Below are 14,457 nucleotides of genomic sequence, written 5' to 3'. Positions count from 1 at the left end.
GTATCTCAGTCATGCACTGCATAATTGTTTCAGTTATGGTTTTATCACCAAGGCTGAAGGGGATAAAGCGACGACATGATGAGGAGAAAGAGAAAGAAAAGGAGAAGAAGGAGAAGGAGAAGGAGAAGGAGAAACAGGCTGATGGGTTATTGTAATTGAAAATGAGTGGTCGTGAATTTCGCAATATTAGTGTTGGTAATGCTTGAATGGTATTTGCGTGATAATCAGGGAGTTGAGGAGCTTTGGTCTCTTTAATTGTTGTTCCAATGCTGGACGAGGGCTTTATATTGCTCTTTATTAATTTTTCCATTCGAGTCGAATGGTAACTTGAGGCAAGGTATCCTCAGATGCTTCCGTCGATTTTATGACATATGGATTGCAGATATCGATTGAAAAGTTGAAAACTCAAGGGTAAAAAAGCTCGAGATCAATGACTACGAAGTACAGAATGATACTAATTGTGGACCTAAATACTGTATGAGAGTTCATTGGTTACAAGGAGTAGTCTAATCTAATGAGTCTAGCGTGATATACGGCTATACAACGCTTGACTACACTCCAAATACTTCCTTGACAAGAGCTTTTTTGTTCACTGTGGTAAAATTAGTATAAGTATAAGACACCACCAAGAAAAGACTCACCCTTCCCCATCGCATTCCTCGGAATAGCATCCATCATCTTCATTTCCTGTGGTATCTTATACGACGCCAGGCGATCCTTTAATGCCCGTCGCATATCCATAGGTCCCCAAGACCGACCATTTCGACCACTCTGTGCCGCATCTGCCCGCAGTACGACGACTGCAGCAACCTTTTGACCCCATTGCTCAGATGGAATTCCGACGACAGCTGCTTCGGCGATCTGGGGTCTGTTAGGTATAGTTAGCGCAATTAGTTCAAGTTGGGGCCTCGACGTCGAAGGGTAAGTGTACAGTGAGAGTAATTCCCGCTCAACCTCCAACGCGCTCACTTTCTCTCCGCCCGTCTTGATGATATCCACGCTCATTCGGCCACGTATAAAATACATGGGTCCCTGCGCCCATTTCCCACTGTCACCTCCCCCTGCGCCCTCGACATGTTGACGCACGGCTACATCGCCGGTACGGAACCATGGCGCACCATTGTCTTCACTTGGCACGAAGCTTTCTGCCGTAGCTTTTTCGTTGGCCCAGTAGTGATGAAAGATTGTTGGTCCTCGGAGTTGGATTTCTCCCATGCGGTTCGCATCTTCGCCTGTAATTAGTTCGTTTGTCTCTGTGTCTATTAGTCGGGCTTCGACTCCTGGGAGTGGCCAGCCGACACTGCCGTCGACTCGGTCTTGAAAGTCCAGGCCGCAGCTTATTGCCATGCCAACTTCTGTCATGCCGAATCGCTCTAAGAGGACGTTGCCGTTGCTTAGTGTCTGCCATTGTGCTTTTGTTGGTGTTGGGAGGGCTGCCGAGCCGGAGATGTTGACGCGGAGATTTGATGGGGAGATGCCTTGCTTGGCTGCTTGTTGGATTTCGTCGGGTAGGGATGGAAAAGATATCATTAGTCGGTTGTAGACTGTTGGTACCGCCGTGAGGAAAGTGATTTTGGATTTTGTGGTGTTTTGCGGTAGGAATGGCGCTGCGAGTCGTTTCCAGACATTGTCTGTGTTGAAAGGGTACATAAATTCGATTGAGGAGCCGGCGAAAATGGGTGTTATGATGGCATTTATCACTCCGTGAATATGATGGAGTGGGAGAATGTGAAGAAGGCGATCTTCTGGGCTATATTTCCAAGCCTCAAGAAGTGAGTGTGCCTGTGCGGTCACCGCGGACTCGGGGATGAGTACTCCTTTCTGATATATTGTTAGTCAATCCGGGATTCTATCGGTCACTGAGTGTAGGGCTTCTAACCGGTCGATTGGTAGTGCCTGAAGTATAAAGCATCATGCCGCCAGATGAGGGCTGCTCCCTTATCGCATCCAGCTGAATAGACTCGCTACCGGATGCGCCGGTCTGAATCTTCGGTCTGATATCGAATAGAGGCTCAGTTTCTAGCCCTAATTTGAGGATCTGAGTCGCCTTATCGGCATATTTCTCTGTTGCCAGCAAAACTTTGGCCTGCGAGTTATTCATGATGTACTGCAGCTCTGCAATAGGAAAAGCAGGAGATAGAGGCAACGCGATTGCATCACTAGCAAAGATAGAGAGGATGTTTACTATTGATATATCAGTTTTGGCAATTTTACAGTTCAGAATGGAATTGTCACAGTACCTACGTAGTCATAGCTGTTCTCTGCAATAAACGCAACTCTCTCTCCAGCAAGCTTGCCGCTAGTCTTGCGCTCCAGGTCCTCCTTCGCGCGCAATACATCAGCGATTAGGTTGCCGTATGTGAATGAGCGTTCAGAGACGCTATGAGTGACAGCCAAGCTGGACGGGTCATGGTTCTGTAGAGCACGGAAGATTGGTAGGTTGGGAAGTGTCGAGAAAAGCTTCGAGCTTGCTGAGATTGCCAGTCGCGCATGCTTCACGCGTGGCCAAGCCCGTGAGACTAGACGCATATGGCAAAACATAACCCAAAGCGCCGAGGATGGTATCAATTGCGCATTTGTAGCAAAAAAAGTAGAGTTGATGTCATCCAAAGCTCGGGAGTTCCAGACTCGGCAACTTTTTGTCTCCGCTTTTTGTTTTCTTATCGCCGTTTGATTCTTTGACCTCTTACTCTCTTTGACTTCAAATACTGTACACTTCTTTTCTCTTTCCCAATGTCCCTCCGTACTTTTGGCCTATTCCCTCGCCGCTTTTTCTCTATCTCTACAAAGATGGCTTCCAACACCCCCATGGAAGATGTGATGCGCGACAAGGTATACTTTGCGCAATGCCACCTTGCATAAGCTATCAGTTCTAATGCCTATGATTGATACAGATCGCCCACGCTTTCACTCCTGCGACTCTTGTCATTCGCAATGACTCCCATCTACATGCACACCATGCCGCTATGCAAGGAGCGACGTCGAAAGAGACACATTTCCAGTATGTGGACCTGAGCTGGAATGGGAGGAGAGACTAACGGTGCCAGTGTTACGATTACCTCCGCTGCCTTTGAGTCGAAAATGCAACCTGCCCGACACCGTATGGTATACGCTTTATTGAAGGACGAAATGAGTCGTGAGGGTGGAATTCATGCGTTGCAATTGAAGACGAAGACCCCAGCAGAGGAGCAGCGTGAGGCTGAAAAGAAGGCCCAGGCTTGATTTGATATTCGACCACGCGATTAAATACCCCAGAACCTTCTCGAGTTGTTTATCCTTTACGCTAAGGAAATGCAATTGATTGAAGAAATCGATTATTAACGGTATTACATAAATGTAGCGCCAAAGCAAGACCATCCACAAAACAGGCGATCTATTATGTACACCCCCATAAGCTCGCGTTGGAATGAGCAAGGGCCCAGGGAGTAATAGGGGAAAGACACAATGATCATGAGTTACGACGCAACAGCTGTACACAAAGAGAGATTAAACCTGTAGAGCATATCGAAAACAGAACGAAAACTAGGTCGAGCGACCATCTGCTTTTACACAAGGGTTGAAAAAAAAGGAAATGGTAAATAAAAAGTGGACATGCGAGACAGTGGTATAGAAGCGAAGGATAGAGGGGGAAACAAAAGGAAAAATAAATGCAAATACGTAGAGGATCAATCGGTGGACTCAATACTGAGGCGACGCAAGTAGATACTCCGGGTGGTAGGAGAGGGCGTAGGGTCGTAGGCGAATGGGATTACTTGCTCTTGTTGGCTTCGGTGACACCGACTGCGACACCGACAACAATACAGATGATGAGGATCACCACAATAAGAGCGTACCACTTCCAGCGGCGCGCATTGCGGGCACTCACGATGGCACTGTCCAACTTGGTGTTGGCTTGCGCCACATTGCGGTGGGTCTCCTCTGCACTCTGGTCAATCTGAGTGACTGCAGGCTCTTGTTGGTGGATGAGCTCGGCGACTTCCTGGTACAACTGTCCAAGTTGGATCATATCCTGCTCGATCTTGCGGATGGCAGCGGACCGTTGCATAGTGGCCTGGTGGGCATCGTTGGCCTGTCGCGAACGGGTACCGGGGATCTGATCAAATAAATTAGTCCTCAATCGCATGAAGCGCGCTAATAGCGTAACATACCGCAAAGCTCTGTTCCTGGCCAGCCAGGACTAGCGCTACACCCTGTTCCAGTTCCTCGGGGGTGGCCTCGGGGTTGGCAATCTCATAACGACGGCGGACCTGCTCTTCTAGGCGCTTCTGGAAGTCCGATTGAGTCCGCTGGTACTGTTCAATCTCACGACGGAGGTTTCGGTTGACGTTCTCGACTTGACCAGACACACGCTGATCGCCGGATCCAGGGGTTTCCTTGATGCGCTTGAACTGGTCGCGCAGGTAGCGCAGGGCAGTGTTAATCTCATCCTCGATGTAGTCGACAGTCTGGCGCGCGGCCTGGTCCTCCTTTCCTGTGCTGGAGTCGAGCAGAGCGTTTTGGGCGGAGACAAGTTGACCTTCACGCTTGGTTTTCAACTCGGCAATGGCATCGTTCATTTCCTTGCACTTGTTCAAGATTGCAGTCGGGCCGCCGGATTGAGGAACAGCGTTCATCTCTGCGATCGGAAGAAGGGTCAGCTTGTGAGCGGGGGGTTACGGTTATTTGCAAACACCAGGAAAGACTCACCATAGCTTCCGTTCCCCTGCTCTGGGTCATTGTGGCCACCTCCATACCCATACGAGGTTTGTTGATCAGAATAAGGATTCTCGTTTGCACCATAAGGATTGTATCCCCCGTAGCCGCCTGATTGACCGTCTCCTAGCGCCTGGTACTGACACCGCGTTAGAATAGTTCGAAAAAATGCAAGTAGAAGTTTACACTCACACTCATGATGACAGTTGTTCTGGAAGGAAAAAGGAACAAGCAAAAGGGGGTCGGAAGGAAGGGAGATGAGGGAGAGAAGTTAGAAAGGTGAGACGGGAGAACAAAAGTGGAGTAGCGGAAAGACTGGCGGTGGCAGTGGCCTTGAGGCAGAAATCAATCTGTTCAGTGCTTTTTTTTTTAAAAGATATTCAGGGGTTAAATTTTATAGCTTAAAGGGCCTGGTCAAGGTTATTTTGATTTATATTTTGCTAGCATAATTAGTATCCCTTGCGGTGGGCCTAGAACTGTTATAAAAAGAGCGGTGGATCGAGGGTCCGAATTAAATGCACGTCAAGAACAGTCCCTGGTTCTGTTTTCTTGGTATCGAGTACTGCAGTTTAATACTGGAGTATCCATACTGGAGGAAGTACCGGGTACATCTGCAGTTAGTTACTGTACGTCATGATTGCGAACCACTCTGTACCTTTTTAAAAATAGCTAGTAGAAAATTATATACAATATAGCAATATCACCTTGTATTCTTCTTTAAAAATATCAATCTCAATCTATAAATCCTATTGACAGTTACCTAGCGTTCATCTCGGAAATTTCAGCCACAACGTGCGGGCAATGCATCCCCACTGGAGTTATAATTAGAAACTTCGCGCTTACCTCTTCCACTGTGCACCAATCGATATTTTCCTCAATTACATCTCGATTATGATTGATGTCGGGGAAAATTCGGTGAAGAAATACGAGAAAACGCTTTGACTTAGCCCTATGATCCGAATATCGTTGACAATATTGAAATAAGAGGTATCCATCTGTGCAGGCTAAAAGGATGTACTCAGTACCTAATTAGATAGGTATGAGATCTCATTAGGGCTCTCACCTGCTAGAATCCCCTCCAATGTCGTCCAAGTGCCTCATGCCGGACCTCAGGATTGTTGTGATTCTTTTCATCTCTCGTTTCTCAAACTTGATAAATATTTCAGAGGCCGATGAAAATTGTATATATATATATAATATACCTACATAGGTAGGTATAATAAACATCCGAATATTCTAAGGTTGAATAACTAGTATTGGAATAGCAACCCTTGGAATATCAGACGCTTTAACATACCTCACCTGTACAGATGGCTGAGTGTAAGTAGCACTGGCATTCCAGGCACTTCATTTCGGGTTCTTTCAATCATTACCGCGTCAATGTAGCCCTGACCCCATTCAGCAGCAGGCCATTGCCTCACTGGAGTTGGCGCAGCGACACGCATGAAGTCGGGAGTGGGAAACGACACAACCACTACGAGCACCAATGATGTCCTTGCAGGTGATGGAGAAGGGGCTTTAGAAGTACCACTCATGGCAATTGTCTTATCCTAGGTTGTTTCTTCCAGTCCGCTATGATTGAGAACGCTGGACATACAATATCTAGTAAATTCCATGCGAAGGGTGTTCGACGTGAGGTCAAAAGGGATAGCCCTGGAGGACAGGGAAATAAGTACAGTGGGAGATTGGTCAAGTTCCAATTCGGAATCCATTCGAAGATAAGGATTTCATCCAGGTCGTTTCTCATCCGGTTCGTGGATGTGAGCTTGGATGTGAGCTCGGGAACCAACGTTCGGTATACCTCCGCCCGAGCGAAGGCACGATTAAATATTAAGACTCAACATTGGAAAATTAGGATTTGAGGTTAAATTGGAAATAAAAGTCAAGAAGTAATTGCTAAGTCATTATTTTCGTTTGATGTTAGAGACATATCGTCGTATGACCGTAATTAACTAATGGTAGGCATCTTCATATAGACCGGTTAGTGTTTGACCGACTCACGGCGCGCCTCTTCACGAGGGGCCTCGGGCATCCAGTCATCAGCATCAAGAGCGTTCATATCATCCTCCTGTGCATTAAGGTGGCGGAAGATAATGTAGAAGACGATACCAACGAGGAAAGAAGCACATGCCAGACCGACAAACATCCATAGAATGGCTGGGTCAAAGGCAGCAGGAGTGAGAGCCTCGGCCAATGCAGAGCCGAAGGCGTTTGTAAGCAGGTACATAGACTGCACGAACGACTTCATCGAGGGTGGGGCCTTGGTGTAGGCGTACTCCAGACCTGAGACGGAAGCAAAGATCTCAGAGAGACCAATCAACATATAAGCTGGGGTCTGGATGGCAATGTGCACATTGTTACCATAGGCGACCCCATCAATCTCGGAGGCTGCACAGAGAGGTGAGTCGTAGCAGGGACCGGCTGAGTAGATCAGGTGCTGCACGATAGCGGCGTACACCATGGCCAGAGCAGCAACAATGAAACCTAGGGAAATACGGGTGATAGGACGGAAGGAAATCTTCATACGGCGCATCAGAGGGTAGAGAAGAGTCTCTAGCAGCGGGATGAAGACGATGATCGAGATTGGGTCAAAGTTCTGCATCAGATCGTTGGGAATTCCATGGCCTAAGATTATAATTAGCTTGGAAGTCTCCGTTATAGCAATAAGAAGGCCTACCGCTCATCTGACTTGCTTGCGTTACAAAGTTGCCTGAGAACTGGCCGTAAACGACCCAGTAGATGGGGTAGAAGCAGAAGACACGGCATGCAACCAAGGCACGCTTGAGTTCATCGATGAAGTGGTCGTCCCACACCAACTGCGTTGATCCGTTATGCTCAGCCTGCCAGCTAGGCTTGGGGGCATTCATATCACGGTTCTTGACCATCATCCACATGGCCTTGAAGGCATTGGTGATGATAGAGCCCTGTGGGGGGCGCACCACATAGTACTTGCGACCCAACAGCAACACACCAGTACCCGCAGCAAACATGCACAGGCAGAGCAGGTAGGCAGACCAGAAACCGATGTACAGTTCCATGTAGGGAGTGGCGAGCAGAGACAGGGAACCGATGTTGATACAACCGTAGAAGATCATGTAGATGCGTTGAATGGTTAGGGCGGGATCGATGACCACACGCTCACCCTTCTTGGTAGTCGTGATAGCCATCTTCTTGCGTTTATACTGGTCGGCAATCAGAGGAGCCACGTTACTCTTGATACCACCTGTGCCCAGACCAATGACCAGAATAGCCACGATGAATCCGCCAAGTCCTGCACCATGCTCCAGGGCACCAGGAATGGAAGTGCATACAAGGATCAAAAGACCGACGAGGTAGACACCGCAGAACAAGACAATCGCCTTGTACTTGCCGAGGTACTGATCAGCGACAATGGCACCAATGACGGGAGTCACATAGCACCAGAATTGGAAGAAAGTGGTCAAACCAGTGGCACCTTGGTGACCCATGCCAAGGGCACCACGACCCTGGCTACCATCCAGGGGACGGAGCACATAGTTTTGGAACAAACCGCTCATTCCTATTACAAAGCCCAACGATTAGATTTGATATCAAAATGATTGCCTGATTTTACAGTGTCCAGCTGACTAACCGTAGTAGGTAAAACGTTCGCACAGCTCAACGGTTGCAACCAACCAGGCTGAGAGTGGTAGGTTCTCCGCAATATGTCGTAGTGTCCGTTTCTCTTCATCAGTGGGCTCCTCGCCATCAGGAGTATTGGAGAGAGCTTCCTTATCCATATCCATGGCGCATTTCTCGTCGGTCACGTGGACCTGTTCGACGGATTCATCATTGCTGTGAGGTCTATTGTTGCATTAGTGAGTGTACTCGGAGTAACCCTCCAAAGAGCCCTAGAGTTGAGAGGCAAGAGAGACGAGAGACAACTCAAGTGCAAGGAGTCACATACCGAGAGACCTCAACCGCGGCGGTCGACATGGCAGATTATGGCACAAGGCGGTTGATCGCAGACCTCAGAAGACAAATGAGATTGAACCTGAGAAGGGTAGCACGAAAAAGGGCGGGCTGTATAATATATAGGTATCACGCAACGATGACTAGAGAAAATGTTGTTATCTCTTGGACCGAGATAAAAACAAAGGCTAAGACATCTATTATCATCCTATTTTGGCAGGTAGTTGAGGTAGGGAGTGAGCATTGTTCCCAGCAGGGATCAATCAACCATGGATGCGATCGGTAAATGCGCAGGAGCCGGGGTTAATGCCCGTTGAGTTGAGGGTCCAATGTAACCCTACTCTCGACGGGAACAACATAATAAATGTCATTTTTATTGCAAATTGAGTGGATCATGGGTCTATCAGATCTCAATCGGGCCCGGGTATCTGATAGGGTCAAACACATTGAGTATGAAATATTCCACTTTGAAGAACTATCAATGATCATATCAATCGTATCAATTTAGCATTTCGGGGATGACCGAGCAAGGGTATGTCACTTGTAGCGCCACGTAGTGCCACACTTCTGGAAATTCCGGAAGCGATTTTCCTCGTGGCGAAATGATATTTCAAGTCTTGGCACTCCGGACCGTACTCCGGACCGTACTCTGGACATCGGGACTTGAACTCAACATTAATCATACCGTGGATAGATGACAGCTCAATGATAGAGAGAAAGTGAAATATTCTCGATACTACAGGAGTTTCAAGTCTGATGCCGTTGTCTAGCATGTCTGCTTGGGATTGGTGGTGGGAAGTCTTGGCACCGCAGGGGAATAATTCAAGTAAGGGCATTTTTGCCTTCACATATTCTCGGAGAATGCACCGCATTTGGGTATGATAACCAAAAAAAGACATTCTCCTGGCTCCACTGGTCCCTGCATCAGGAGCATCTAGGGTTCAAAATTGCGGCTGAATCGCATGATTAGATGTGTCCGCCACTTCGATTGCAACGTCGGGTCAGTTCCCCGCGCTGAACTCTTATCAACCGAAGAGAGAGCGAATCAAGTCGCATGATATTGAGTTCTGGCTGTGAGGTCTCACGACATACTTACAGAGTAGGCAAGCTAGTTGGCTGCCGAGTTTCTCATTATGTAAAACCCCTAACCGAATAGCCCAATGCTAGAGCTAAGCCTCGGTAAGCTTCCAATTAAGCTTGTCGATGAATCGATGGCATAGATTGCAAGATTCCGGGGTAACGATTCTCTGAATAATGGAAATTGATATTCCCAGTGTTGCAATCGCAAAGGTGGAGTCTGAGCCTCGGCTTAAACTGCCAAGAGATGGCTATTGATAAGTGATTTGAAGATGAGTGTTTTAGTCACGGATATATCAACAGGGACATCATGACATGAACGAGGAATTGAGATCTGAAGTCTGACGGAAGACAGCATTCTAAATCCAAGCCAGCATGGGAACGCCATCGTATATAAAAGCCGAAGGGCGCAGCCACTCTTGGCTTATCGCTCCGACTTCGCTCCATATTGAGATGCTAGGACGAGTAAGAAACGTACCCAGAGTTTCCCTTCCGCGGATAAGACTGATTGGCCTCTTACAGTGTAAGGGCGTGACTATCCAAGCCTCTTGGCCGCAACTGCGCTTTATTGGGCTCGTATGGACGCGCCTTTCCTACTGAATCAAGACTTTTCCAAGGTATTGGCAGCCCGAGATCGGCTGAGGGGTTCAGATCACACCACTCTGTAGTGCTAATCGAGTCCCAAGATTCTTGTTGACCTATGCACAGAATTAACTTGCAGGTGTAGGGGAATTATAAGCATTGTGACAGGCTAACAATCGCATTCTGATGCTTGGCAAGTCGATCCTTGGAGATCTTTCGTGGTATAGGATCGACTCTTCGACCAGGTCGTGATCTTTCAAGATACTAGGCAGATCTAGATTGTTAAAGTCGTTGTATTCATGGTTCATGTATTCACCTTGTAAGACATCCACTGCACATCATCTATATGGGAATAGGGTGAGGTATATGTGAAGAGGGAGGCTGAGTCAACTATGGCTATTCAAGTCAACAATAATTCTGGCGAATCACTTGACTCTGGGTCTAACTGTGGTTGTGATGAATTGGAAGAGAAGCTGACTAAAAATGCTACTTAATAGGTCATATGATGCAACAGCTACAGGATTGGAAGTGGCGGGCTTCGTTTATGGTGAGTAGGTAGGATAAAGGAGAGAGGTTATTACCCAGATGGCTATAAGGTCAGAAGGCGGGAGGATATAATATGATATAGCGTAGTATAAATAATTATAACCTTGGAAGTGACAGTGATAGTGATCTACAGTGGGAGCGAGAGTAGTGAAAGTACCTGGAGATAAGAAAACGTTCAGATGTCCACGGATTTTTCCAAGTTGGAGAGAATATAATACAAGTTATATGTCAGGATCTAAATCCTGTTTATTTATAATACAATAGCCAAGGCCGTTCAAGCTTTAAGCCCATTCACCTGTCCGTTCGAATAGCTTAACCAACTTTGTAGCCTTCATCTTTACCTCCAAGGTGGCCATATCGACAGCAGTAATAGTTGCCTCCACAACGCCAAAGACATCCATCCGGTCTTTATCTGGACAGCTTTCGGGTATAACGACAACACAGTTCACACCAAGACTGGTGATGACTCCTGAATAAGTAGTGTCCAAAATATCAGAACCATGGCGCTGTGATCGTAGGAAACATTGGAAAGTCTCGGGGAGGGGACATTCACCAAAATAAAAGGCGCGGAGGAGGAGCATGCAAGCCCAGTGTTGGGTGGAGTATTTTGAAATTTGATTGAGGCGGGTTTGAATGGGTTGGGAGTAGGTGATGTGGTCGTCTAGGTCAGCCCTGGAGAACGGGAGTAGAGAGGTTGCTGGTTGAGACTCTTCTTCAAACTCTGTTGTCTCTGGAATATCTTCATACGTGGAACCTGGGGAGTCTGTATTGACATCGAAGCGGCGTCCATACTCGGCTTCAAACCGTAGCGCTGCTTCGATTTGGTAGTGGGCTATGACATCGTTCCACCGGCGTAGCGGACTGGTACTTTTGATATATGAATCAAGCCCGAGGATGTGGTGTTGAAGAGGCTCGGTTGAGGCAAAGGCCTTTGGCATGCCGAGGTGATAAAATCCCTGTCCACCGAACTGATGTATATTTTGGGATGTGAGACGAGAGTATTCAGGATCGTACCAGGTTCCATTATAAACCACAGGGATGTTTCGGGTAGCACAGAACTGGCCAGCGACGTGGCCGGCAAGGTTCATCAACAACGAGATCAGGTAGTTCTTTGACTCGTCTCGGACTTCGTGCGGATCAAAGTCCTGCATACGGAGTTCGATACGTGGGTCACCGATGTAGTGTCGGCCTTCGGTGACTTGCAGATCGTAGGGCTTCGCAGGAATTAAGCCTAGCTGAACAGAGAGCGAGGTATTAGGCTGGGCCGGTAAGTCTATAGCACCATTCTTCTGACGCTGACTGCGGAACCCGAGCATAAGTTGACGCAAGATGGTAAAAGTATCCTTATCTTCTGGGGTGAGCTCCTCACGAAAGACTGTGCTGTCAGAAGCAGCTGAAGGAGGACCTCCCACGACGAGGAAACTCGTAGGTTTATCCGCGTTCTGACTCAAGAATTCTTGTACAGTGCGATGTGTGACACTGATTACATTTCTAATGGTACCATTTGCGACTTCCGTGTCTAAGACCTCTCCTTGAAGGTTCATCTTTGCACTGAATGTGAGAGTGGGTCGACCTGGGGATAAACTGAAATGATTCTGGGTGAAAGATTTTGGGAAGATGGGGTATGTGCGTTCCGGAGTATAGGTAGTCAGGAGTCTGGAGCCGGCATACTCCATAATAGGATGATCGTGGGCTAAGAAGGCCGTCGGATTTGCAACGTGAATGTGCACCCAGAATATATCGTCTGAGCCTGGAATACGTTCTAGCGAGACACCGTCGTCAATTTCTTGGGCTGTAATATCGTCGACACAGTAGACCGGCAGATCTCCCCAGTCCTTTCGGAGATCTTGCATCGAGTCGTTCATGGATTCAAGTTTTGAACAGGCTTCCTCGTTTTCTTCCCACCTCATATCTTCCATAAGAGACATCCCATGTCCGGGGAGCAACAGAGTTTGATCAAGAAGAGCAAGATTTTCCCACGGAGATACGACGCCCAACTCCTGCAGGAACAGTCGAGACGATGCGCTACTGAGTCCGAGACTGTTATACATGCCTGTCGCCCGCATGATATGTGAAGCTGTCGATTTCAAAGTGCCAGACGGCATTATGACGGATGGGATAGCATAAAGCTGTAGATACTCGATAATGATTTGGTCATCAGGGGTAAAGGTTTCAGTCAAAACCTCGCGGAACACCATTGGCTTGCCATCCTGTCCAGGTGAAAATCTTTGGGATGAGGGGCCAAGACTGGACATGATTGTGGGCGATCGAAGCTTTCGGCTACGGTGGATCAATCGTTGTGATTTAGCAATAAATTTTTGCATTGGGTGGTTCGTCTGTAAATTGTCCCCTTTCTTTCTCGAGGCCGCCTTCACACAGATCTCTTGATGCTCGCGAGCCCAATCAGTGACTTGATTGATTACTTTGGCGACTCTCTTCGGTTGTATTAGATAAGTATAGCAGATCAAAGAGGTTGACGACTTTTCTATGAGGAATGGATATCGCCGGATAGCTTGGTGCACCGCAAAGAGATTGACACTATTGAGCTCTGACTCGTCGATGCTCAAAACTGTCATGGCCATTTCTTCTAGGGTCAAGCGAAGAAATTCAGAAGTATCGGCAACCATATCATAAATGTTATCAAGTGACTCAGAGTGTTTTTGATAGAAATCCAAGATATGACCATGGAGATTGGTCATCATCGACAAAAGAGGTGCTCCAAGAGGCCTGGGAAGTCCGCCTTCCGGGATAGTTTGAATTTCTGGTATGACATGGGTCAAACTGGTGGGGAAATATGGTTTGATCGGCTCGAGTAATTCCAAAGGAGCGAACTCCTTGATGACATAGTCGATTTCACCTGGGGAGCAAACACGCCAATTTCCCTTGGAGATATAAAATTGCTTCTGTCTGTAAACGGATTGCACATAGATTGCAAAGCTGAAGGTGCCGTCTGAGGAGAGTCGAGCCACCAAATCACCAGATTGGAGATGTTCGCCTTGGGATTCTTCCGAGTAATCAAGGTCTTCTTGGTTGTTCATCAACGTGGTATTCCAGACAGAATCGCTTGCCTCTCGACCATTGAGCATGCCACCAGCCTGGGCTCCATCTATGAGTGCACCTGGTTCCTGAAATGGGTCCAGGGTAGGTGGATTGGTATTCTGCCAATTCCTAAGGTATTCTCGAATATCAGTGTAGGCTTCGATTTCCGCATTCTGTTGAGCTTCTTTTTCGTCACGGAGGCGAGCGGCTTCAGTCTCAATAATGATCAGCGGATCCTGCGCTTCCAAATCCTAATAGAGATGTGTAAGCTCGGCCCAAGTAATATATGAGTTACTTTGATATGTACCTTCTCTCCGGTCTGTTCGTCCAACTCCGATTGTAAAGCTCTCCATGTTGATATCGAGCGTAGCGCGCGAGTAGCAGTCCACGGGCACAAGATTGCAGCTTTACCCGGGCGCAAAGTACAATGTACTCCTAATCTTGGGCCTGCAAGCCTTTGCAGGGCCGCAGATTTTAGCAATATCATTTCTGCTGTGGGCGTGATAGCCACTGACCAGGATTGAAAGTTGATAATTCTGCCTGAATATTCAGAATACCGCCTAGGGCGGTGAATATGCGAGGATGTTTGGT

At 47.5% G+C, this 14,457-nt stretch overlaps 6 protein-coding genes across 6 annotated transcripts; 1 reads left to right on the top strand and 5 right to left on the bottom strand.

Annotated features, from left to right (window-relative positions):
• Positions 1-551: 551 nt before the first annotated feature.
• Positions 552-2,529, bottom strand: N7495_007338 (acyl-CoA synthetase; the record flags this gene model as incomplete). Its single annotated transcript, XM_057209989.1, has 4 exons — positions 552-592; positions 642-1,821; positions 1,880-2,184; positions 2,241-2,529. The coding sequence occupies 4 exons, from the start codon at positions 2,527-2,529 to the stop codon at positions 552-554; spliced, it is 1,815 nt and encodes a 604-aa protein (XP_057063763.1).
• Positions 2,530-2,790: 261 nt separating this feature from the next.
• On the top strand, positions 2,791-3,222 carry N7495_007337 (BolA family protein; the record flags this gene model as incomplete). The annotated part of the gene is made up of 3 exons (XM_057209988.1): positions 2,791-2,832; positions 2,895-3,001; positions 3,048-3,222. 3 exons carry the CDS (start codon positions 2,791-2,793, stop codon positions 3,220-3,222), a joined length of 324 nt encoding a protein of 107 aa, XP_057063762.1.
• Positions 3,223-3,748: 526 nt separating this feature from the next.
• On the bottom strand, positions 3,749-4,890 carry N7495_007336 (syntaxin; the record flags this gene model as incomplete). Its single annotated transcript, XM_057209987.1, has 4 exons — positions 3,749-4,093; positions 4,149-4,615; positions 4,687-4,831; positions 4,885-4,890. 4 exons carry the CDS (start codon positions 4,888-4,890, stop codon positions 3,749-3,751), a joined length of 963 nt encoding a protein of 320 aa, XP_057063761.1.
• A 1,100-nt stretch (positions 4,891-5,990) lies between these two features.
• Positions 5,991-6,227, bottom strand: N7495_007335 (uncharacterized protein; the record flags this gene model as incomplete). The annotated part of the gene is made up of 1 exon (XM_057209986.1): positions 5,991-6,227. The coding sequence occupies one exon, from the start codon at positions 6,225-6,227 to the stop codon at positions 5,991-5,993; it is 237 nt and encodes a 78-aa protein (XP_057063760.1).
• Positions 6,228-6,673: 446 nt separating this feature from the next.
• On the bottom strand, positions 6,674-8,646 carry N7495_007334 (peptide MFS transporter; the record flags this gene model as incomplete). The annotated part of the gene is made up of 4 exons (XM_057209985.1): positions 6,674-7,317; positions 7,370-8,230; positions 8,303-8,514; positions 8,618-8,646. The coding sequence occupies 4 exons, from the start codon at positions 8,644-8,646 to the stop codon at positions 6,674-6,676; spliced, it is 1,746 nt and encodes a 581-aa protein (XP_057063759.1).
• Positions 8,647-11,108: 2,462 nt separating this feature from the next.
• N7495_007333 (exoribonuclease II) lies at positions 11,109-14,353 on the bottom strand (the record flags this gene model as incomplete). The annotated part of the gene is made up of 2 exons (XM_057209984.1): positions 11,109-14,117; positions 14,162-14,353. The coding sequence occupies 2 exons, from the start codon at positions 14,351-14,353 to the stop codon at positions 11,109-11,111; spliced, it is 3,201 nt and encodes a 1,066-aa protein (XP_057063758.1).
• Between the last annotated feature and the right edge of the window lie 104 nt (positions 14,354-14,457).

This window comes from Penicillium taxi (genome assembly GCF_028828555.1).
Source record: "Penicillium taxi strain IBT 34144 chromosome Unknown utg000004l_segment0_segment0, whole genome shotgun sequence".
Taxonomy (NCBI): domain Eukaryota; kingdom Fungi; phylum Ascomycota; class Eurotiomycetes; order Eurotiales; family Aspergillaceae; genus Penicillium; species Penicillium taxi.
The sequence above is the reverse complement of the archived record's forward strand: the minus strand, read 5'-3'. Positions and strand labels throughout refer to the sequence as shown.